At 46.7% G+C, this 23,003-nt stretch overlaps 1 protein-coding gene and 1 long non-coding RNA gene across 7 annotated transcripts; one reads left to right on the top strand and one right to left on the bottom strand.

Moving 5' to 3' along the window:
• Window positions 1-89: 89 nt before the first annotated feature.
• ENOSF1 (enolase superfamily member 1) lies at window positions 90-22,667 on the top strand. 6 transcript variants are annotated; one of them, XM_082418716.1, is made up of 17 exons: window positions 92-231; window positions 3,726-3,834; window positions 7,728-7,843; window positions 9,840-9,926; window positions 10,280-10,306; window positions 12,362-12,434; window positions 12,544-12,582; window positions 13,007-13,089; window positions 13,866-13,900; window positions 15,819-15,906; window positions 17,704-17,838; window positions 18,666-18,707; window positions 19,518-19,647; window positions 19,889-19,988; window positions 20,289-20,336; window positions 21,574-21,655; window positions 22,267-22,667. In XM_082418716.1, exons 1-17 carry the CDS (start codon window positions 148-150, stop codon window positions 22,366-22,368), a joined length of 1,380 nt encoding a protein of 459 aa, XP_082274842.1. In that variant the 5' UTR covers window positions 92-147; the 3' UTR covers window positions 22,369-22,667. The 6 variants fall into 6 exon arrangements, with proteins under 6 accessions (XP_082274845.1, XP_082274844.1, XP_082274846.1 ...); XM_082418717.1 differs by lacking the exon at window positions 20,289-20,336 and having other exon boundaries at window positions 94-231; XM_082418719.1 differs by lacking the exons at window positions 20,289-20,336; window positions 21,574-21,655; window positions 22,267-22,667 and adding an exon at window positions 21,403-21,526 and having other exon boundaries at window positions 90-231.
• Window positions 9,260-9,833, bottom strand: LOC309640284. The gene is made up of 2 exons (XR_014252161.1): window positions 9,750-9,833; window positions 9,260-9,438 (listed from the first exon to the last, which is right to left on the bottom strand). It is a non-coding gene; the product is annotated as an uncharacterized lncRNA (long non-coding RNA).
• Window positions 22,668-23,003: the final 336 nt, after the last annotated feature.

The raw sequence follows: 23,003 nt of genomic DNA, 5'->3' as shown, positions 1-23,003 counted from the left end.
CCAAGTTGGCAAAGTTCGCCAAGTTCTCGAGCGCGGCCACGCCTCCGGGCCGCGCGGCCAATCAGCGCCCACCGTGCCGGGCTCTGCACACACCGCCTCTGTGCAGAGGGTGTCCCGCAGAGTTGGCGGCCCCGGGGTGCGGGCGACATGGTGCGCGGCAGGATCTCTCGGCTCTCGGTCCGCGACGTGCGCTTCCCCACGTCGCTCGGGGGCCACGGCTCGGACGCTATGGTAAGCGCTGCCTGACCGCCGGTGCCCTCCCGCCCCGCCTACGCTGGGCCCTTTAGGCGCAGGGCACCCCACGGACCCCAGGAAGGTTCCCAACCTTGGAACCGTTCCTTTTGTAAGTGGAGAGGTCAGGAAGGGGAATGAAGGTATCTAGAGACTCTCCACCCTTCTAGGTTTTTTTCTTTTTTCTTACTGTTCCTTTCTTTGCTGACGTTTAGTATTTCCTGTTTTTACGTTTACAATTCTCATTTTGCTGGAAATGCGAATCGTATTTGCAAAACGATGTTGTTAGGTTCCCACCAGTGAAACTCTAAAACACAGCGCTAGCTTCTCAACCAGAAGGAGACCAGGAAGCCCCGGGCAGGGTGTTTTAGGTGGTGATCCTGCTTCCGCCACAGCTTGCTGTGTGACCTGGAAAAGCTCCTAACCCAAGAGGCCCATCTGTGAAGTGAAGGAGTCACAGTCTGGCTGGAAAACCAGACGAACAAACTCGCAGTAACTGGGTCGTGTGAGAGGGGGCTCTCATGAAGTTACCTGAAAACATGATTATAGAGGATGTGTCACGTAAAGAGTTAAGTAGGTGTCAGCCTTTGGAGATGCAGTAAAGTAAGCACTGAAGGGCATTTTTGCTCCCTGAGAGTGTTAGCGGGACACCCCACGCCACCACCACCTTCTAGTGCAGTGGTTCCCAAATATGAGTCCTGTGCAGGGTCTCCTCCAGTCCTGTCCCCACTGGATCCTCACTGCCCCTCCCGGCCCACTCACACGTGGCACACTGGAAAAACAAAGTTGCAGGGTATGTAATGAATGTGTGAAACATCCGTGTTAGGATAATGATTATCTGTTACTTGTATGGAGGGAGGGGAATGGGTACCCAAGGACTTTCATTCACACTGTAAAGTTTTGCCTCTTAAGCTAGGTGGAGGGCACACTGATGTTTATTACATTCCCTGTGCTCTTTGTGTACCTGAAATGGCCTCTTGTTAAAAAGTGCTAAAGTTACTTAAAAGAATGTCCTTTATTCTGAGATTAGGTTCTTCCTGCTTTTAAAAAGCCTTATTTGTCCTTTCTTATATGATGTTATGGTAAATGACAAAACACACCCACTGGGCAATCCTCTGTGGATCTCCAAACAAATGTTTGAAATTTTACTGACTTGTAAAATTCAAATACCTGATCATGTGCTATCGCCTCTGCCCCTCTGAGGTGTAGCAGCTGTGGGGAAACCACACAATCTCTCCAGGCCTGGGTTTTCTCATCTGTAAAATGGGTATAACAGTGTCTGCTTCATACATGTAAATGAGATGTGTGTAGAGAGCCTGACACAGAGAAGGCTGGCAATAACTGTGGCTGTAATTAGTGTTTACATATGAAGAAACTGAAGCAGAAGAGCGCTGACCTCCACTTTTCTCTTCCTTGAATTTGTGAAGTGTTAAGATTGCTGGCTTACCGTGGAATAATTTAGGAAATGGAATTTGTCTCTGGCCTGAGTGGTTTATGACCTCTGGGTCAGGAGAGATTATTATCTGACACCTGTATTGCAAGCTCATAAATACTGAAGTATTATTATCTCCCAGAGATATGGTGTGTGTTGTATGCTGATTTCCAAGTGCCTTCCTTTTAGTTAATTAATTAATTAATTAACTTATTTATTTGGCCACCCCGAGGCATGCAGGATCTTAGGGGATCTAACTTGTGCCCCCTGCAGTGGAAGCGCAGAGTCCTAACCACTGGACCACCAGGGAACTCCCCCCAAGTGCCTTCTTAATCGAAAGTCTGCTTGTCAGTCCTCAGCAGTACTGCCATGACTCTGAGGATTGCTCCCCCCACCCTCACGGCACACAGCACTCAGCAGTTCAGCTCCCTCAGCACTTAGCAGCAGAGCGAGCCTTCCTGATCACAAGTAGGGTATTTTCATGAAGGAGCCCTGAAACTGTTCCCCATATTTGTTCAAGCAGTGGGTTCCAGTTACGATTTCTTACCAGCCTTTTAAGAAACGTGGAGCCCTCAGGCCTGCGGTGATCTTACCAGCGCTTATCCAGGCGCTCACTACAGTTCCAGAGAGCCCAGCTCCAGCTGAGCCTGCCACTTCCCAGCCAGACTTCTTTTTTTCTTTTCCATTATAGTTTATATTAGATATTGAATATAGTTCCTTCTGCTATACAGTAAATACTTCTTGTTTATCTATTTTATATATAGTAGTTTGTATATGTTAATTCTAAACTCCTAATTTATCCCTACCCGCCTTCTCCTTTGGTAAGCATAAGTTTGTAGTCTATGTCTGTGACTCTGTTTCTGTTTTGTAAAGTCCATTTGTGTCATATTTTAGATTCCACATATAAGTGATATCGTATGGTATTTGTCTTTCTCTGTCTGACTTACTTCACTTCGTGTGATAATCTCTAGGTCCATCCATGTTGCTGCAAATGACATTACTTCATTCTTTTTTACAGCTGAGTAATATTCCATTGTATATATGTACCACATCTTCTTTATCCATTCGTCTGTCGATGGACACTTAGGTTGCTTCCATGTCTTGTCCCAGCCATACTTTTCCTCTCCATTCCCCGTTGTCTGCTGAGCTCCCGGGAGCTGCTGTCCAAACCACTCTCTCCCGCCTCTGCCACCCAGTCCTGTGCCACTGTGTCACCACAAAGACTGAAGACTAATGCGCCCTTGGCCCCATCTCTGCACATCAGCCTCCAGCCATCCCTCTCATCTTTCCCTTTATTCTGTAAGGCATGTCCTTCTCCAGAACTGACTTATGCCTGTGTCCCCATGCCCACCTTTCCTGACTGCCAGGGCCTGTTCCCTTTTCATTTTCAGTCTCTCCTTTTCTAGTGGCCCCTCTCCATCCACATGGACAGGGCTTCCCACTTTGGAATAGTCTTTACTTGGCCCTTACACCTCTCCACGCCGTTTCTGTCCCTTCCCCACCGAACCCTAGATTACTGGTCCATGCCTGTTGCCTCCATCCCATACATCTACTTCCTCCTTAACCTGAAGTCGACCTGTGTCTCCTTCCTTCTCTTGGAACTGCCCTTTCTATTTCTGCTTCCAGTGTCCTTCACCCTGGTCTACATTTCTTGCTGTCTGCTCCCCCCCACCTCCCTCGCTGACCACTTGCCTTTCTGGCTGCTCCTTCCTATACTGACCCCCTTCTTCCCTCTCAAGGCTCAGGCCTCAATGCCTTTCCTGTCTCATCACACACTCCCATTAAGACCCCCTCTGTGTTCATGGCTTCAGTGACCACTTTTATGTCAAAGACTCCCAGATCTCATTCCTGGATCTTCACTCTCACCTCAAGTCCAACTGCCATCCTTCAGGAGGACATTCCTTTTGTCCACTCAGAGCTCCTGTGTTTCCTTTGGGGAACATGAACAGTTCCCTCTGATGGGAACTCTTGTTGGTGTTTTCTGTTCTTACGTGACGTCATTCCCGGGTTTATTTGGGGATTTCTCACGTTTGCGGATTTGGGGGGAGCATTTCCCCTGCAGCACACAGACCCTGACTACTCAGCTGCCTACGTTGTCTTGGAGACGGATGCGGAAGATGGACTCAAGGGCTACGGAATCACCTTCACTCTGGGGAAAGGCACTGAAGTTGGTGAGTTGAACATCCCTTGAGGTTCTAGAATGCTTAAGTTTCATTTACATTCCAGTTCTGACCTTATTTTCCTCCATATTTACACTGCTTGAAGTGAGTAAAAACAGTGTTTGATGGTTTATTTCATTGGGATAAATTTTTAAATAGCAGAATTTGGCTTCTCTCCTTGTAGTCATCCATAGACTGCAGGTGAATCCTTGAATCTCAGCCGATTTCTCTGCAGAGCTTTGAGGACCTGAACTGCGTGAGTGAGTGAGGGACATGACGTAGGCAGGCATGCATTCACAGAACAAGGCTTATTGTTGTGTGCACAGAGTCTACTTGCTTTTCTGAATATTCCACACCGAGTTGGTTTCAAGATCACTGCTTTTCTGGGCAGAAAAGGCTGTAGGTCCTGCCCAGTTTCAGAACTCTCATCTGGAAGAGCAGATAGTGAAGAATGCACATTGAGCCGTGAGTAAAGCCTGTCTTTTTCTCAGAGCTGGATGAGGGCTCAGCGGTCTTGAGCGTCCACATGTTTGGAGATAAGGAAACTGAGGCCCAGACAGCCTCTCGGTTAGTCCTGACTGCCTGGAGTGCTTTATCTCCAGAATATTTACATACAAATTATTTGCTTGTTTTTTTTTAAAATGCATAATTGTTTTTTTTAATGCACGCACAGTGTACAAAATTCAATATGTACAAAAAGAAGACCTCTGGCAGATCAATTTCAATGGCTCATTAGGAGCTGAAGCCAAATTATGATAGGTTGAAGGGTGAGGGTCCAGGAAGGGAGGAAATAGATTCTCTAACTTTGGTGGTGATGCGATACCTCCCTCATGGATATTTGTACTGTCAGCCCTTGCCTAGTTGTAGAAGAAAAGTCTTGACCCACTGAACGATTTTAGTATCACTGAGCAGATAAAAGGTGTGTGTGTGTGTGTGTGTATGTGTGTGTGTGTGTGTGTGTAGGACAAGGGAACCTTTCTTGAGCGTTACGTGGATGCCATCAGGCTGTTCCAGCTCCTCCCAGGGCTATCATCCAGTCATCTGTCAGCTGGACCTTCCGCAGACGCCTCCTGTGTGCTCCTGTGTGCTAGGCGCTCTGCCAGGCGCTGCAGAAATGACTTTACAAAGAGAGAGAGAAAGGGGACAGAGTCCCACGTACAAGGAGACGGAAAGCACAAACTTCTCAGGGAGACAGACATAAAAGAATCAATTAGTGCAGTGCGAGAAGGACTATTTTTTTTTTTTTTTTGAGTACAAGCTACATGGAAAGAAGGTTAGTTCATTGTCCAGGAGGGTCAGGATGGCTTCAAAGCAACGGTGAGGTTTTGAGATGAGCCTTGAGGGGTAACTAGGAATTGGCTGGTCAGAAGGAGGCACCTTGGCAATGATTCCCTGACCCCCTCCCCCTAAGTCAACTATTCACTGTTGATGTTTCCCCCCAGGCAGTGACCGCTGACCCCCACAGGTTGCTGAGCTGTGTATCAGCTTCTCCTGCAACTTTAATTCTCTGGTGTAAGTTGAGCACTTTATGAAGCTGCTTTCTCCAACCATACGGGGCGTTCCCCAAAGTTTGTACAAAACTCAGCAAGCTTACATGATGTGTTCTGGGACAAGCCATGAGAACCACTCTCTGTTAACAGCCAGGACCTGGAACTGGGCCCGCAGTGGAGGGACGCTGCACCGTCATGTGGTCCCTGGGACAGATGTGCTGCTGAGTTCACTGTGTGGGGACCTCCCTGACCCCTCCCCTCTCCTCCCCACACTGTCCCAATGGATGCCTCGAGCAGGAGAAATCAATTTCCATCTCTCTGTGCCTGGAACAAATGGCTCTTTTGTGGTGATGGAGGTGGCTTCCGCCTGTTTCAGACCACAGCATGACGGAACCCATTTTAATTTTAACCTTGTTGCATTTTTCAGGTGACTCACTGCCACTGCCGTCTCACTGAACGTGTTACGTGGTGTTCAAATTAAAGTTGAAAAAAATTCCGTTAGCTCATCACGGTTCTTCTGCAGCCTTTATCAGCCTACTTACCTAATCATCTTTTATGATCCAAGAAAACAGAAAGAAAACAATGCTTTCCTCATTACTGTGAAGCGCCTATATGTGAGAGAGTGGGGAAAGTTATGGTTGATTTTTTATGTATAAATGAGACCAATATAGTTTCTTTTAATAGGAAAAGAAAAAGAGGTGAAAAAAGCATAATTTTTAAAGAGAAAAAATGGCCATAACGGTTCTTGCCAGCATGAGAGCTCAGACCCACGGTCCTCCATAGCCTTTACTGACTTGTCCCTCCTGGGCAGGAGGTCCCAAGAAGTGAGTCCTGGACAGATGTAGTCACAGGAGAGAACCCTGGCCTCAGTCAGCACGGAGCTGCCTTCAAGGCTGAGTGTTTCCAGACAGATTTCCCACCCATCGCTTCAGACATGCACACCTGAAGCAGACTGTTCTCCACACTGGAGTCAGACCACCACCGCCCAAATTTCTATGGAAGGCACCAAATTTTAGTAAACTTCCTGCAGTGGCCTCAGTTTGAGCAAGGAGAATCCACATCCTCTAGGTGAATGTATTAGTGTTGCTTGCGCTTCTCTTAGAGCTGAAAGATGAGCCCATCCTCAACATTAGTTAAATGTGTTTGCTTTGTGATGTGAACAGTCCGTGGTTTTCAGCAACCATCTCAGTAGATCAGAGGTTTGATGCAGATAATGATACGGACTCTCTGAGTCGCTGACTTACTCTTCAGATGTCTTTAATCCAAGAGCACCAACCATCAAGGAGTGGGGAGCACTCTGTCTTCTCACAGTTCTAGGGAATGAGTACCTGAACTGGAATCAGTCTGCATTCCATTAACAAAAGCCCTAGAGAACACGGAAGGTGTGGATCAGCCCTAAATGCTCTGTGTGAGAGCCAGTGCGAGTCATCTGAGGGCTGTGTCACATAGAGGCCAAGCATATCCTAAGAACATGTTTTAAATACTTGCAAAACATCTTTCTCCTAAGATCTGACTGATAGTAAAACTGTGCCTCTACAACTATCTTGTGAAATGATGTGAGAATTTTAATATTGAAGCAGTGGCTATACCAAACAAAAGTCGATCAAAATTTTTAATAATAAATTCATTGCTTTAGGGCTAAGTTGATGACTTGGTTTGATTATTTTGGCCATTTACACATAGACTGAGCAAAGGATAGAAGGATCTTTCCCATACAGTTTGTTACTTTACTTGTTCATCTGAAATAACACAATAAAGTCTTTTTTAAGTAGAACACCAAAAATAAGTAATTGATGGTAATGCTGACCCAAATGAAGATTAACCTTGAAATTAGTTATGAAAACTGTAGTCTATCACAAGTCAATGGTAAGAAATTTAACGTTTATGAAAAGTGTTTTCATGTAGTTTAACATTTTACATGTATTAAGCTAATTGCAAATTCATTTCATTTTTAATAGAGTTATGCTGTGAATTCAAGATACTTTCTACACTTGACAATGATGAAAAGGCATTTTTAAAAAAAATTCTATAAGTCAGAGTCTTATTCCTTAGGAACAATGAATTAGCAAGGTTTGGTTTTGAAGCTGACATATGGACACTTTACAAAGTGAACAGGAAAATGATTTGGGAACATGATTTAAACTTTCAGATCTATGGCTCTGCCAATCAAAATGGGTTTGCTCTTTTCAGAAATTAAGCTCAGTATATAGATTAACAGCTATTCTATTGTGTGCTATTAGTGTGTGCTATTAGTTATGACTACCATAGAAGACATATTTGGGGCAATTTTTAAAGGCATGTACCTTTTGTATTTAAAATTATTTTCATTAATGCCCACATTAGATTGTTTGTGGTGCTTGCGTGTCTTAATTTATTTACACCAAAACTAAACAAGAATTAAATCCCCTTTAATAGTTGTCTGTGCTGTGAATGCCCTGGCCCCCCACCTGCTTAACAAGGACCTCGGGGACATTGTTGGTGATTTCAGAGGCTTCTACAGACAGCTCACGAGCGACGGGCAGCTCAGATGGGTAAGGCACCTGTTTTGTAAAACACTTCTATAAATAACTCAGGTCTCATGTCCTTTGATTGCAGCATTTGTGAAAATAGACACAGGTTTATAATTTTAAGGTAAAACATTTTATTCAGATAAATTAGGGCTTGAACCATTTGGACAATCAGTATTTTGAGGTAATCTGTTCCTTTCTGTAAGACTTGAATCTGGACATATTTGGATCCTGAGAGCTATCTCTGCCCTTATGGACCTCATCTCTGCTCCCTGGATGGGAAGAAGTGGTCTAGACCCTCTAGAGGATAAAGTGCTGAATGGACAACCTTTTTAAGGGAGACATAATGTGAGTAGAATTGAAGTTGTGGGAGGAGGTTATTAAGGACAAATGTAAGAGAAGGTCAAAGGTTAAGAAGAGAAAGACCAGAGCACCTTTATGTGTATAGGGCTATATTTGAACCCTAAGTTCAAAGCATGAAGAAAATGAGGTTCTAGAGAGAGGATTTTATCACAGTAAGGTCAGTCCAGCAGCCGAGACCTTGCCGATGTCTCCTGACATCAGCTGTGTCTTTTCCTAAGTGCTCAGTCTCCTGTCCATGCACAGAGAAAGGCACATTGTCCACATTGCCTCGGATTTCATTCTTAACTTCTGCCAACCAAATGAAACTTGCTTTTAAAGCATCCCCTCGAAGGAGTTCCCACTGGTCGAATCTGGGACAATTCAAGCATCAAAATAAATGTGGTGGTGATGCGTATAAGTCACTGAATAACCTAAGACACCATGAGTCCATTCAGATAGCAAACAACCAACCAACAAGGGAAACTTTGTCATTATAATCGAATACACACTAATATAACAGGAATGGTAACATTAGAAAACTACCATATTACAACCATACCTGTAATTGATTGAGGCAAGAATCACCAATGGATGCTAAAACTTGGGGGCAATATTAATCTCCTTACTTAGAAAGGGAAATGGTAACCACACAGTGGGGAAGCCTAAAGGATACTGACTTACCCAAGCGCTAAAAGATAATAGCCCTAACAAAAAAATGTGGTGGCAATGTTGCAGTCTAATCATGATGGGGCTGCAGACCAACCCAGATGGAGGAGCATTGTGTAAGTCAACTGGCCTGTACTCTTTAAGAATATTGATATCATTTTTAAAAAGAAGAAAATTTGCTTCAGATAAAGAGAGACTAAAGTGACATGTCAGCTAAATGCAATATGTGAATACAAGAAAGTACATTATTGGGACAATTGGTGAAATTTGATTATGGACTGTCTTTGTAGGTAATAGTATTCTATCAATGTTATATTCCCTGAATTTGATCCTTGTTCTATGGTCATGTAAGAGAATGTCCTTGTTTTTAGGAGCTACATTCTGAAGTACTTAGGGTATGATATTTGCAACTTACTCTCAAATTACTCAGTAAAATAAGTTTATATTATATATTTTATTTTTCTGCACATATGTGTATATGTGTGTATATATGTATATACAAAGAGAGAGAGAGAAATATACAGGAGTTCTTTGTGCTATTCTTGCAAATCTTCTATAGGTTAGAAACTATTGAAAAAGAGCTTACCCTCTAAGTGAGTTTCCATCGCTGCCTTTTTTTTTTTTTTTTTTTTTTAATTTATTTTTATTTATTTTTATGGCTGTGTTGGGTCTTCGTTTCTGTGCGAGGGCTTTCTCTAGTTGCGGCAAGCGGGGGCCGCTCTTCATTGCGACGCGCGGGTCTCTCACTATCGTGGCCTCTCTTGGTGCGGAGCACAGGCTCCAGACGCGCAGGCTCAGTAATTGTGGCTCACGGGCCCAGTTGCTCCGCGGCATGTGGGATCTTCCCAGACCCGGGCTCGAACCCGTGTCCCCTGCATTGGCAGGCAGACTCTCAACCACTGCGCCACCGGGGAAGCCCTGCCTTTTAATTCATGAAACGTGTCCCTGGCTAGAAGACCTAAATATCTTTTTCTTTTCTAAGAAGTGCTGGTGTGTTTTGCTTCCTAACCAGATCGGTCCCGAGAAGGGTGTGGTGCATCTGGCCACGGCGGCCGTTCTCAATGCTGTGTGGGACCTGTGGGCCAAGCAGGAGGGAAAGGTAATCCTCCAGGCAGCACCTCTGTGACCCTGCAGCACAAACACTTCCTCTACGAGCAAAGGCAAAAGCACAGCAGGCTCCCAAGTGACATATGGAGAATTGTTTGATTATTCGTCTCCGCTGAGAGGTACTGGCCACAGTCAGGTTGTTGTCGGAGTAGGTTAGAAAGGGCTGAGCAAGAAGGGGTGGCAGAGGCAAGGGGCTGGGAGGCAGCGTGAGCCGGTGGGCAGGCAGGCAGGTGTTAGTCTGATAGTGGGAATTCGCCACTAGTGCATTTACTGTCAGAAAACAAGTGGGTACTTCACACGTTTTGGGTACTTCACACATTTTACAAATCTTTTCTTTTCTTCAAGCCTCTGTGGAAGTTACTTGTTGACATGGTAAGTAAATTCTTTAATATTCTCATTGTTTCTGTAAATGAAATGGATTTCATGGATTGCTTGCCTTTTGATAATCAGTAAATACATTCAGCACTGTCTCTGGATCAATCACTGTAGTGCTGATCAAACAAAACCCAGTAAAGTCTAATATTCTTTTTTTTTTTTTGGCTGCGTCGGGTCTTTAGTTGTGGCACGCGGGATCTTTCTTTGCCGCACGCGGGCTCTTTGTTGCGGCGTGTGGGTTCTCTCTCCAGTTGTGGCGTGGGGGTCTTTTCTCTCTCCAGTTGTGGCATGTGGGTCTTTTCTCTCTCCAGTTGTGGCATGCGGGCTTCTCTCTAGTTGTGGCTCGCGGGCTCCAGAGCATGTGGGCTCAGTAGTTGTGGCGCACGGGCTTAGTTGCCCCGCGGCATGTGAGATCTTAGTTCCCCAACTAGGGATTAAACCCGCGTCCCCTGCATTGCAGGACGGATTCTATACCACTGGACCACCAGGGAAGTCCCAAGTCTAATATTCTTTTTCTTGTATTTGAAGTAACAAAGAGCTGTGCTCATGCAGGCAAGGAGGTCCGATGGTCCCGCCTCCCCCACTGTGGCACTTGCTTACACGTGCAATACAAATTCTTGAGTTTCCATTTCCTAACTGTGAAAAGGGGATAATCATAACTTCTCTAGAAACTCCATAGAATTGGTTTAAAGACCAATTGAGAAAAGTGCCTTACAAACTCTGACGAGCAAGATGTTATTATTAAAATATTATCTGGTCACTTTGACTCCAAGAGCAAATGGCAGATCAGACTCTTGAGGAAAGAGCCCACGGTGAATTCTAAAGATGTGCCCCTGCCGTTTCCTTTCTCCCTGACCTGTTGATATCAGGGATGAGCACCTGGCTGCCAAGGAGGAAAAACCTCTGGGCAGGTTAAGGGGAGTGAACTTCAGACCCAGGCAGACCTGACTTTGAATCTGGACTCCACCACTTCCTGGCTGTGTGACCTTGAGCATGCCGCTTAACCTCTCTGAGCATCATCTGGCTCGGGGCGATCCCTTAGATGGTTGCTGAAAATCTGGTGGTTAACAAACGAAGGTCCTGGGACTTCCCTGGTGGCGCAGTGGTTAAGAATCCGCCTGCCAATGCAGGGGACACAGGTTCGAGCCCTGGTCCGGGAAGATCCCACATGCCGCAGAGCAACTAAGCCCGTGCGCCACAACTACTGAGCCTGCGCTCTAGAGCCCGCGAGCCACAACTACTGAGCCCGTGTGCCCTAGAGCCTGTGTTCCACAACAAGAGAAGCCACCGCAATGAGAAGCCCACACACCAACCACAACGAAGAGTAGCCCCGACTCACCGCAGCTAGAGAAAGCCCACACGCGGCAACGAAGACCCAACACAGCCAAAAATAAATAAATAAATAAATTTACTAAAAAAAAAAAGAAATAAAGAAAAAACAAAGAACCATGGCCTTGAAGACTGTTGGGCCAGCAGACGTTGTCCCTTCTCTGGAGGAAAGTGAAAACGAGAGGCTGTAACATCATCTCTCTGACATGGTTGCGGGTGGCATGGGGGCGCCATCTGAAGGGGAAGGACGTGGACCTCTTGAGCCACCTGCAGGCTCAAGGTTGGCCTCTCAGAGGGGTGCTGGAGGTGGCCCCCAGAACTGAATGATTTGGGGCCACTAGGAAGGTGCCTGAAATCCCCCCTGTGGACTTTTCATTCTTTTGGATCCTGTTCCCTGTTTCAGTGCCAGTGGTCTTAAAAGAAGCAGAATCTCAGCATTGAGAGCTTTTATGATATTTAAGGGTTACAGCAGAGTACTATTGGTCACAGTACAACCTGCTTCCAAACTGACTGACTTAGATTGGGGTGGGGAGGTCTCGCCAGAGACCCAGCCGAGAATGTGGGCCTCCCCAGTGAGGCCAAAGCCCCGACTTCGGGGAGGGAGGAGAAGGGGACCCAAAGGTCCTTTCCCGGACAGAATAAGCCCATGTCCAGCAGATTCTTAGAAACATAATCCACTTGTGAATTGATGTGGGCCTTTCCTACCTGCTATCTTGCTGCCAGGACCCCAGGAAGCTGGTATCCTGCCTAGATTTTAGGTACATCACCGACGTCCTGACAGAGGAGGAAGCCTATGGTGAGTCATGCCCAGGAACTGGGAGCTTTCTGGTCCATTCTAATATGGAAGCAACGGGGCCGAGTGCTTTGTTGTCTGAAAGAGTGATAATGCTTTTTATTTTTTCCAGAAATCCTGCAGAAAGGTCAAGTTGGGAAAAAAGAGCGAGGTGGGTTGTGAGGAAATTCATTATTTTTGCTATCATTGTGCACTTTTGAGTGTCCCCGTCCTTGAGCGTCCAGGGGTTCGCATCATCCCCCTGCAGCAGGCCCACAGACAGACAGCTGAGTCTAGATGCGGCGGCCTCCTGGTGAGACCTCTTAGGTCAGAGTTCACTTCGGCCACTGCTGGGAGCAAGGCTGGTTTTAGGGTTACACCGCACGCCACGGGCAAGGCCTTGGCCAGCAGGGCATCCCAGAGGGTATCCCGGGCCCTGGGTGTGACACCCTTGGGATCCGCACCGCCTCCGGGTGCCTGTTCAGGGCGGGCAGGAGAACAGCTGGATTCTCCGTGCGCAGCGCCTTAGCCACGGGCAAGTCTAAAGCTGAAGGTCCCGCAAACACAAAATGTTGACGAGCGTCGTGTTTCCACAGAAGAGCAAATGCTGGTGCATGGCTACCCCGCCTACACCACGTCGTGCGCCTGGCTGGGCTACTCGGACACCACGCTGAAGCAGGTGGGCGCTTGAACCTGGTTTTCTAGACAGGCTTTCTGGAGAGACGTCATGTTTTCCTCTTAGCCTTTCTGAATTGTTAAGGATCCCAGGCCTCGCCCTGGAGGTCCTTGGACGTGAGCAAAAGGAAAGCCGTTTCCGTTGTGGACGCTGGGCCCGTGAGCTGGTGAGCCCCACCTCGGCCCTGGAGGGGGAAGCCGACTCCCGGGCAGAGGCAGCAGCATAACATGGTGCAACGTGAGCCCTAACCGTGCTCTGCCTCAGTTTCCTCACTGCGAAGTGGGGAAATAATAGCTGTCCCGGGGGGTTTTGAGGATGCCGATGAATGCTGCCGTGGTGTGATGCTCGCGGCACGTGGTGGCCCCTGGCGGGCGGTCAGCGCCTGGCTGCCTTACTGCCCTTTCCCGTCACCCTGCGCTCGCCTGCTGCTGAGGGAGAGAGAGAGGGGGGAGACTAGCTTCTGTTTGTTACTCTTTTATCCACTCATTGTGTGGATGCCACAGAACATCCTGGCTTTAAAAAGAGGGACAGAAATGCTCCATTCCCCAACGAGGAATGTTGTGACCATTAATGAAATGGTTCCCATAGAGAGGAGGAAAGAAAGTCACCAAGCGGTCATGCTCTGTTGGCTAAGCTGTTTCTGCTCTGAATTTCAACACACGGTTGTTCTTCTGGTTCATGGTAGAGCCGTAGCGTTTGTGAAGCCGCATCAGAGATGGCCAAGGTACTGCTTAGACCTAGGAGAGTGTGTGGTGACGGCTCTGCTCCTCTCCCCACAGCTCTGCAGCAAGGCGCTGGAGGACGGCTGGACCAGGTAACTTATTTGGGTGAACTTGACTCTCCAGTTAGCGAGAGAGGCTGGTCGGTGGAGGGGAGCCAGGATCCAAAGGCACCAAGGAGGCCAGGATTCACCCGGAGCAGTCTGGTGTGTAAGGACACACAAGGGAAATTTCAGCTGAAGCTCTTTCTCCAAAGACGAGATATGAGTCTAGTTAAAATCCTGGAACGTCAGAGTTGAAAGAGATCATTGATTTCCAGCCCCGATCTGGAAATCTACTCTTTACTATAGTAACAAGCGTTGATTCAGCTTCTACGTGAAAACCTCCAGAGGCAGAGAGCTTGTAGGGCACTTGTGCGTTGTTGGAAGGCTCTGAGTGTTAGAAGAGCTTCAATGTAGCGGACCCTTTGCTTCCCTATAACTTCCAGCCACTGGTCGCAATGATTCTCTTCAGAGTTCTCCCAAGAGCCTGGCCCCCCTCTTCCCCAGGCCACCTCCTCTCCAGACTAACCCTCTGCCTTCTCTTCTGTCCTTCTCCTGTGTGGTTATGGACCCCTGGGCCTCCTGGGGTTTCCTTGGGGTAAACTACGGTGGGCAGTGGCCCCGAATCCCGAAGCTGTGCAGGACACAGAGGGACCATCACCTTTTGATCTGGTCACTGAGTCCATCCGTGCGGCTCAAGGTGGACATTGTGCCTGGGACCCGTCACCAGGCTCTCTGCACGACAGTCTGGCCACCCGCCTCCTGCTGCTCTGTGTGGTCTGTGGGGCAGGAGCACTAGCGTGCCCTGCTGCCGCTTGCGGTAGGTGTAGAAAACCATTTGTACAGGTTGCTTAATAAGTGAGGACCAAAAAAAAGATCTCCGACCAACTTTTTTTAAAAAAGTGCAGAATCTTGGGCCTCACCCCAGACCTGCTGCACCAGAATCTGCATTCTAACAAGATCCCTGGGTGATTTGCCTACCCACTGAACTTTGAGAGGCACTGAATTCTGGTTGAATCCTCAGCTAAGTAAAGGGTTGGGGACTGAGAACTTGATGGAGGCAGGACGAAGCAGTGGAAAGAGGCTTGGGATGTGGTGGATTTGGAATCAACATCATGCCTTTTCCCTTCATCTCCTGCAGTGCCTGCCTGCTGTGTGACCATGGGCAAATTGTTCAACCTCTCTGAACCTCATTTTCTCTCTATAAAATGGGAATAATAATATCTCATGGTTCTCCTCAAAGTTGCTGTCTCTGAAAAGGACCAGCACAGCCGGGATTGGTAGCAGGTGCTCAGTAAGTGCTGGCACCTTCCCTCCCTCCATGTACCCAGGAAAGGCTGGAGCAGGCACCGCTAGGAGTCAGAGAAGGCCGAGGAGAGATTTCCTAGGCCCCTGAGCATGGGAAGCCCAGCATCCAGAAGCTAAGGCTTCCACCCAGGATAGAAAGGTCATCTTTAGTGTATTTGGTGCTGAGCACAGGGGAGAGAATGGCACAGGCTGTGAGAGGGGCTTTTTTGTCAGCACAGAGGGTGGGTGTTGTGGAAAGGAGGACCTTGGGCCATCCTGGCTCCAAAGCGGCAGCCTGACGTCCGTGTGTAGGAGAGGCTGGTGAGTGAGGGAGAGGATGCCAGCTCACCCGCCAAGTCTGACTATGCCTTTTCCGTTCTTAACTCCTCTTCATGGCACAGCAAAAACTCAGTTAATGTTATTAAAGATCTAGCTGCTTTGTCCATTGCTGGACTTCAGGACAGCAGGTAATTTAGAGTTACTGCCCCAATACTGAGTAAAAAGATACACTTACAGGGTTATTTTTGAGTGGCTTCATCTGAAGATTGATTGGGAAAGGGCAAGAGTTTACTAGAAAATGTGACCTGTGAATTATTGACAGAAACAGTCACTTCTGCAGAAAAGCTACGTGTCTTTGCCAAGTCAGGGGACAGATCTAAATTATGAGACCAAATTTATTTTATAGGTTTAAGGTAAAAGTTGGTGCTGATCTCCAGGATGACATCCGTAGATGCCGACTCATCAGAAACATGATCGGCCCTGAGAAGACGCTGGTAAATAACCTCCCTGCCACTAAGAAGTAAGCAGCTGTATGTGAGAAGCCTTGTCCAGGGCCAAAATACAACTTGTTTCAAGCAAGGATTAAAGAACATTGGGAATTTTAACACCATATGTCAGAAGTACAGCTTTGAGCTCTTGGAGTGGGCAAATTCTTTAAAAAAACAAAAAACAAAAAACTGAGGGGGCTGATTGATAGTTTTTTATTCTGCAGAACTAATTCAGTAAGATCAGGTTTAGGGATTGTTTCTTTGTGCTAGGACAGATGCGCCTAAGCAAACAGGTCTCCCATTGGCGCCCCCGGTATGTCAATCATTCAACCCCCCTTCTTAACAAATCTGCCAACCCACCTTCAGGTAGGTGGGTCTCAGGGAGCCATTGCTCAAGAAATGCTGGAACTTTTGCCGAGATAAATGTTAAGGATCAGTCATTCCTACGTATTTTTTTTTTTTATTATTATTATTTTTATTTTTATGGCTGTGTTGGGTCTTCGTTTCTGTGCGAGGGCTTTCTCTAGTTGTGGCAAGTGGGGGCCACTCTTCATCGCGGTGCGCGGGCCTCTCACTGTCGCGGCCTCTCTTGTTGTGGAGCACAGGCTCCAGACGCGCAGGCTCAGTAATTGTGGCTCACGGGCCCAGTTGCTCCGCGGCATGTGGGATCTTCCCAGACCAGGGCTCGAACCCGTGTCCCCTGAATTGGCAGGCAGACTCCCAACCACTGCGCCACCAGGGAAGCCCCATTCCTACGTATTTTTATAAAACATTTCCTCCTATGTATAAAATATTTTCATAAAATAGTCACAAGATGTTTTTATATTTTTTTGGAGGCATGTTTCATATATTAAAATAGAAGTTTGAGTCCTGGACCTAAGATCAAAAGTCCCATTATTTATACATGAATTAATGCTAGTTTTGTCTTGCAAGGTCATTCTCATCTAAATAATTTATGACAGAAATAGATTCTGGGTGCACTATCCTCTGGTTCCCACAGCGTCCCACAAGGGACCTCTTACCACTCAGAACATTCTACTAAAGAAATCCATCTCTGTGTCTGACTTCTCCAAGTGTGATGGTATCAGGGATGGAGAGGCCCTTTCTTGTCTCTGCACACCCAGCACCTGGCTTCCTGGCAGTCTCGCTGCACACAGAGGGCCCAGGCCTTAGAGCGAGAGGCCTGGATTTGAACTCACCATTTACTTATCGTCCTTGAGCAAGTTACTTCTCTGCATGTCAGTTTTCTTGTCTGTAAGATGGGTTAATGTGAACTGCCTCATAGAGTTATTATAAATATAAAATGGGACAAAATCCATTAAATGTCTAGCAGAGTAGATGCCTAATTAATGGTAGAGTTTGGGTTATTTATTATTGTGCCAAACACATAGTAGGCAATAGCCAATAAGTGACTATTGAACAAACTCGGTATTAACTGTGCATGATTCAGAATGTGATAAAACAGTTCCTACAAATGATGAACCCTGCAAGACAAATGTATTTGGGTGGTTTCTAAATGTAGATCAGGCTGGAGCTCCAGGGCCAGCAAGCACTTCTGGGCCGAGGCCAGGGCACTTCTGGACCTCACAGTGGCTCCCTGAGCGACTTGCATCTCCTCTGAGACAGTATCTGGAGCCAGAGTTCGTCCTGGTAGCTGCTCTCGGGCTCCCTTTGTTATGGGTGTGTGCTGGGCCCCAGCAGTCAGTGGCACCGAGTGACAGCATTTCCTCCCTGGGAGCCACAGCCTGCAGCAAGGTCAGCAGCGGGCACACCTCCCCACGAAGGGTCTCTCCCTCCTTTCAGATGATGGATGCCAACCAGCGCTGGGATGTGCCCGAGGCCGTGGAGTGGATGGCGAAGCTGGCGGAGTTCAAGCCCCTGTGGATTGAGGAGCCCACCTCCCCTGATGACATTCTGGGGCATGCCACCATTTCCAAGGTAAAAAACCTGCTGCTGCTGCTAGAGTGGTGGTCACAGATCCTAAGATTCCTGGGTTTATATTCCCTTTCACAGTTCTGTTTATTTTAGAGAAAGTAAATTGCTAAAAGTTGAAAGGCTACCAGCAATCCAAAGGTTAACAGACCTGATTCCCATACTTTGTAAATACAGAAATCTGATACTCAAATATTTTACTCACCCAGATTGAAACAAAGTGTAGATTCCTCTGGCTGATTCACAAGCAAAGGTTTGCTTAGCTAATGTCAAGGTCAGGCCTCCCCATGAGAAGGCTGCCCATCCGTTTCCACAGAGCCCTTGAACCAGGGCGCTTCCTGGGGAAACTCACCTGAATTCGGGCCGGCTTCTCTCCCTTTCATATGTAAGAATATGTGAGAAGTATCCTGTCTCTCAGGGAGAGTCTCCCATTAGCCGGGTTCACAGCACAGATCTATAAGCCAGAGCGCCAGGTGGATCACTCTTAAGGAGAAAGTGTTAACTTCTGGGAGCCCTATATTTTTGCATCCTCTGACAGAGCAAGCTCCACGAGTAGCCCTATTTAAACCAAAGGCTGCCGGATGGGTGAGAAATCAGGGAGGAACTGGTTGTGGGATGGAACACGTACTGGCGTCAGACAGAGATGGCCCAGTGCACCCCCCCGCAACCCCCTCTACCACCTTCTGCGGCTCCTTAAACTTCACACGGCTCGACAGCAGGGCTGTTTCCTTCTTCAGCTCTAGATAGCTGAACAGCTCTAAATATTTTTAAACACTAGGAGTCTCAGTTCAAAAACTTAGGAAAATAACATCAGGTTGCCTTATATTTTACAGGCACTGGTCCCCCTGGGAATTGGCGTTGCCACCGGAGAACAGGTAAGAGATGTCTCCTCAGGGTCAGCACACACTGGCCACTGACTGGGGACACTGGCATACGCTAGGCTACATCACCTGTGTTGTTCTGAGTTGGGAGATTTTTCTTAATCTTAGAAATTGGGTCACCTTAGACCACTTCATAGTCTGGAGTAAGATACATATAGTCAAGAGTTTGCACGTTCTTCTACAATTCCTATGACTAAGGTCATTTATCTTTTTCGAAGTAGCTCATCGGAATTTACAAGGCAGCAACTTAAAGCTGCAGGGGCCTAATATGCACCATGTGGTTTTAAGAAAGCCAGCTTCCAAACTGGGTAAACATGATTGCGTTCCCTTTTTGTGCTTATAAACGAAGCACAAGCGCCTGCCAAAGCCCGCGGCAGGCGGCCCACGAGCGGAGCTGTGTGAGGGAACAGATTCTCGGCTTTCCCGGCAAAAGGAGCAGCGCCATTCTGCCACACTTCTGTTTTGTCGCCCGTGCCACCTGCTCATCGCCATCCCCTTATTTCATCCTGATGCTTCATCTCCCACTTACCAGTTGAGGTGGCAGTTATGCACTGATAGGTGGCGAGTGGTGTGACTTTTACGTGACACACATGTGGTTCTGCCAGCAAATCTGTAATGAAGTGATCAGAAGGTCCCCGCCTGGCCTGTCAGGGCTCACCTCATGCCAAGTGAGAACAAAAAATGAATACAGTCCGGGCTTCCAGGAGGCCACCAATGAGACTTGGAATGGGCGCAGTGCCAGGTGTACAGATCCTGAAGGCCGAGGCTGACTCTTCTGTGGGTGTATTTTAATTCTATTTCCAGTGCCACAACAGAGTGATATTTAAGCAACTCCTACAGGCAAAAGCCCTGCAGTTTCTCCAGATCGACAGCTGCAGGCTGGGGAGTGTCAACGAGAACCTCTCAGTGCTGCTGATGGCCAAAAAGTTTGACAGTAAGGGCACCGCGGGGCCGCGGACCAAACACCATTTCCCTGCCTGGTTCCCTCTGGAGTTTCCCATTTTGACTTTTTCCTAACTGTCATTGAGGCTTAATCAGGGAATCTTTGATGATTTTCATTCCTAAATATTAAATGATTTAATCACCTGCAGGCAACAAGCAAAGCCGCAGGTTCTCCTTCACTTCTCCCCCTCTGCCCTACTTGGCACTCAGTGGAAATCTGTCTTCACTTTTAGTTCCTGTGTGCCCGCATGCTGGTGGAGTTGGCCTCTGTGAACTGGTGCAGCACCTGATTATATTTGACTTCATATCAGTCTCTGCAAGCCTCAAAGACAGGTCAGTGATGTGGCATTAACTTCAGTACTCTCTCTCAATCCAGGCCAGACCCCTGGCCACTGGCACATCCCGTAACTCAAAGGCAGTTTGAGACCCACTACTGAATAGTCTTTTTTCTTCTAGAGCGTGGTTTCCTGGTAGCTGACTTACTGTTTTCTAGGTACATAAGGGGGGTGGGGAGAGTCTGCAACCAAATGGAAACCAGAAACAGCGTCTGTTTCTGACTTTCTGAAGCCCCACTTTCATCATATGTATACTCTCTGCTTCTGTCCAATTTCTTCCCAACACTGGAGTCTTCAGGATCTGGCTGCATCTTTTAGTTCCATCTTATATCTCAACATGCGCCAGGTGAGCTTTAGATTAGGAAAATCTCCTTCCAGTCACCTGCAGACATACGACTTTATTATGCCTTTCTTTCCTCCCAGAATTAAATGCGATAGTGCAGAAAGATCACTAGGAGTATATAGTGAAAGCATGAGGACATGCATGGGAAAGGTGAACATCAAGTTCAGGATTGAGAAATGGGACCTGTGAGGGTCTATGGGGACTTCAACTATAAAGTAATGGTTCTTTCTGGGTTTTAATATGCCTGAGATATTTTAAACTAGAAAATGAACACTCCTAGGTTGTTCTGCTTTTGCCCCCTCATTTCAGTTCCTTAAAGGACCAAGGGAGGGGGCTCCAACCAACCTTGACAGGTCCTGCAAAGTTTTGAGGGATGCAAAAAAGAGGGTCAGACCTGACCCACTGGGCACTATGCCCACCCATGAGTGGGTGAGAACCTCATGCCACTCCCTGAAAGCAGACCTCACTGCTTGGGAACGCCACCATGCAGGAGGGACAGCCACCAGACACAGATGCCGTGTGCTGACACCTGCTTTGTAATCCTGTGTGTGGAGCACCGCTTCCCTGTTCATTCTTCAAGGCCCACTGTCCTCTCCCAAGGGGCCGGTTCTTCATCTGTAGCCTGTTCTTTATAGATTATACACAGTACATATTATAGTCAACCACTTGGTATCTACGGCCATTGAAACCACAAGGCCCTCTCTTACCAGTTCCTTTGTGTCCCCAGCACTGGACACACGGCCTGCTCATCTCAGCTGTTCATTAACCAATGGCTGAAGTAAGGCAGTAGAGTTAGGTCACTTGCCCCAAGTCACAAAACTAGACAGTGGCTGACACCAAATTTGAACAGATTGGTCTGATCCTAAAACCTGTGCTCTTCTAAATCATTTGTGTAGCTGGAAGGGACCTCATTTGGTGACTTTAATCTGTTCATCTTTTGGCTAGAGGCACCCAAATAATCCCAGATACGTCTAAGTCTAAATTGATGCCTTTTGGGTAGCAAAACCTTAAGTTAAAAGATACTTCACAGTTCATTTCATCCAAGCCCCCACACTGCTTTATCTTACAGAGAAGAACCTGAAGTCCAGAGGCTGAGGACTTACATAGAAATACATGGTATCAGCCCAAGCCTTGGCAGAGTCCATCCTTTCTTAGTGGTGCTCGCCCCTTTGCCCTAACAGCATCACATGAACTATCTAACTGAAGGCACTGTTACCCCAACCCGATTCCTTCCTCCCAGGATGTGTGAATACGTCGACCACCTGCACGAGCACTTCAAGTACCCCGTGATAATCAAGAAGGCTTCCTACATGCCTCCTAAGGTGAGTTTGGCCAGGGAGGCCCCCCCCCAGGAGGTGCTGCCAGCCCTGCCCTACTCTTCTCAGGAGCTAGACCCCAGAGCACAAAGCTTTGTCTCCTTCGAGTCTGTTTGCAATATCTAGAAACAAACGGCTCTTTAGTTAGTCAAATTCCCCAGGCCTGAAGGTCAGGATGCCCCTGACAAGGCTTCTCTCATGCCAGCCTTTCCTCACCAGCTGGACCTGAAAACATGCACTCCTTGGGCCCTTCCTGCCCAAAACAAAACAAAACTAAAAAAAAACCCGGCACCATCTAGCAAGTTAGTGAAAGGTTTTGACTGCAGTTGTGTTATCTGCGCCATTTATCCTTCTGTTCAAGATATCCGGGCTCATTTTCACCAACAGAGGTTGAACTATCAAAGGAAGCGTGAATAGTTAACTAATCCTGAGAAGCAGCCAATCAAGTGTGTCCCTCTCCCCCATTTCAAACAACCTGCAAACTTATTTTTAAAATATTAATTCAGTTGCCTCTGGCTTAGATTTAGAAGCATTTCTAGGAACAGCAGAAATAAGTAAAATAAATGACTTTTGTTCTAGGTGGTTATTAACATGATTCCATTTTTTGTCTTTGATAGGATGCTGGTTATTCAACAGAAATGAAGGAGGAATCTGTAAAGAAACACCAGTATCCAGATGGTGAAGTTTGGGAGAAGCTCCTTGCTGCTCAAGTGAATTAGAGCTGAATGCTTAACAGCTTTTGCTTTAAGTGAAAAAGCTTAAAATTTCTTGGGTATGGTTTTACAAAAATAGAAAAAAAAATTCATCCTACCAATCAGAACAAGTTCAGCTGAAAGTCATACTAACCTCAGGCATCAGCTTAGTCATCATTACTTGATTCTTTTAGCAAAAAACACATTCTCCTATGTAATCTTTAAACAAAAGTAGATCCAACTGTCTCAAAGTCCAGGAAGATGTTAAATCTTAAAATTTCTATCACGTGCTGGTACCTAGACATTAAACTATACTCTGAAAATAAGCAGCATGTTGGAATAATTCCTTAATCTTTTTAAAAACACACTTGTCATAAATTAGCATAATAAAACAGCCGTGCAGCAGTATGGGGTATCTGATATGCAGCAAAGGTAAAAACATTTCACTGATCAGCCCTGAGGTGGTTTAGCATCTTTCTCTTGCTCAGTCTAAGCACGTTATTAGAGAATTCACACCATGCTGAAGCTAATAAGGGTTATAAAAATAGTCTATGAAATATCATTTTACCCTCAAGGCCTTTATCCCAAATAATCATTGTATTTTAATGATAAAATGCAGCTAGAATTACATGAATCATAGAAAAATAGGGTGAAATATAGCT

The sequence above is a fragment of the Balaenoptera physalus genome (assembly GCF_965194825.1).
Source record: "Balaenoptera physalus genome assembly, chromosome: 12".
Lineage (NCBI taxonomy): Eukaryota > Metazoa > Chordata > Mammalia > Artiodactyla > Balaenopteridae > Balaenoptera > Balaenoptera physalus.
The sequence above is the reverse complement of the archived record's forward strand: the minus strand, read 5'-3'. Positions and strand labels throughout refer to the sequence as shown.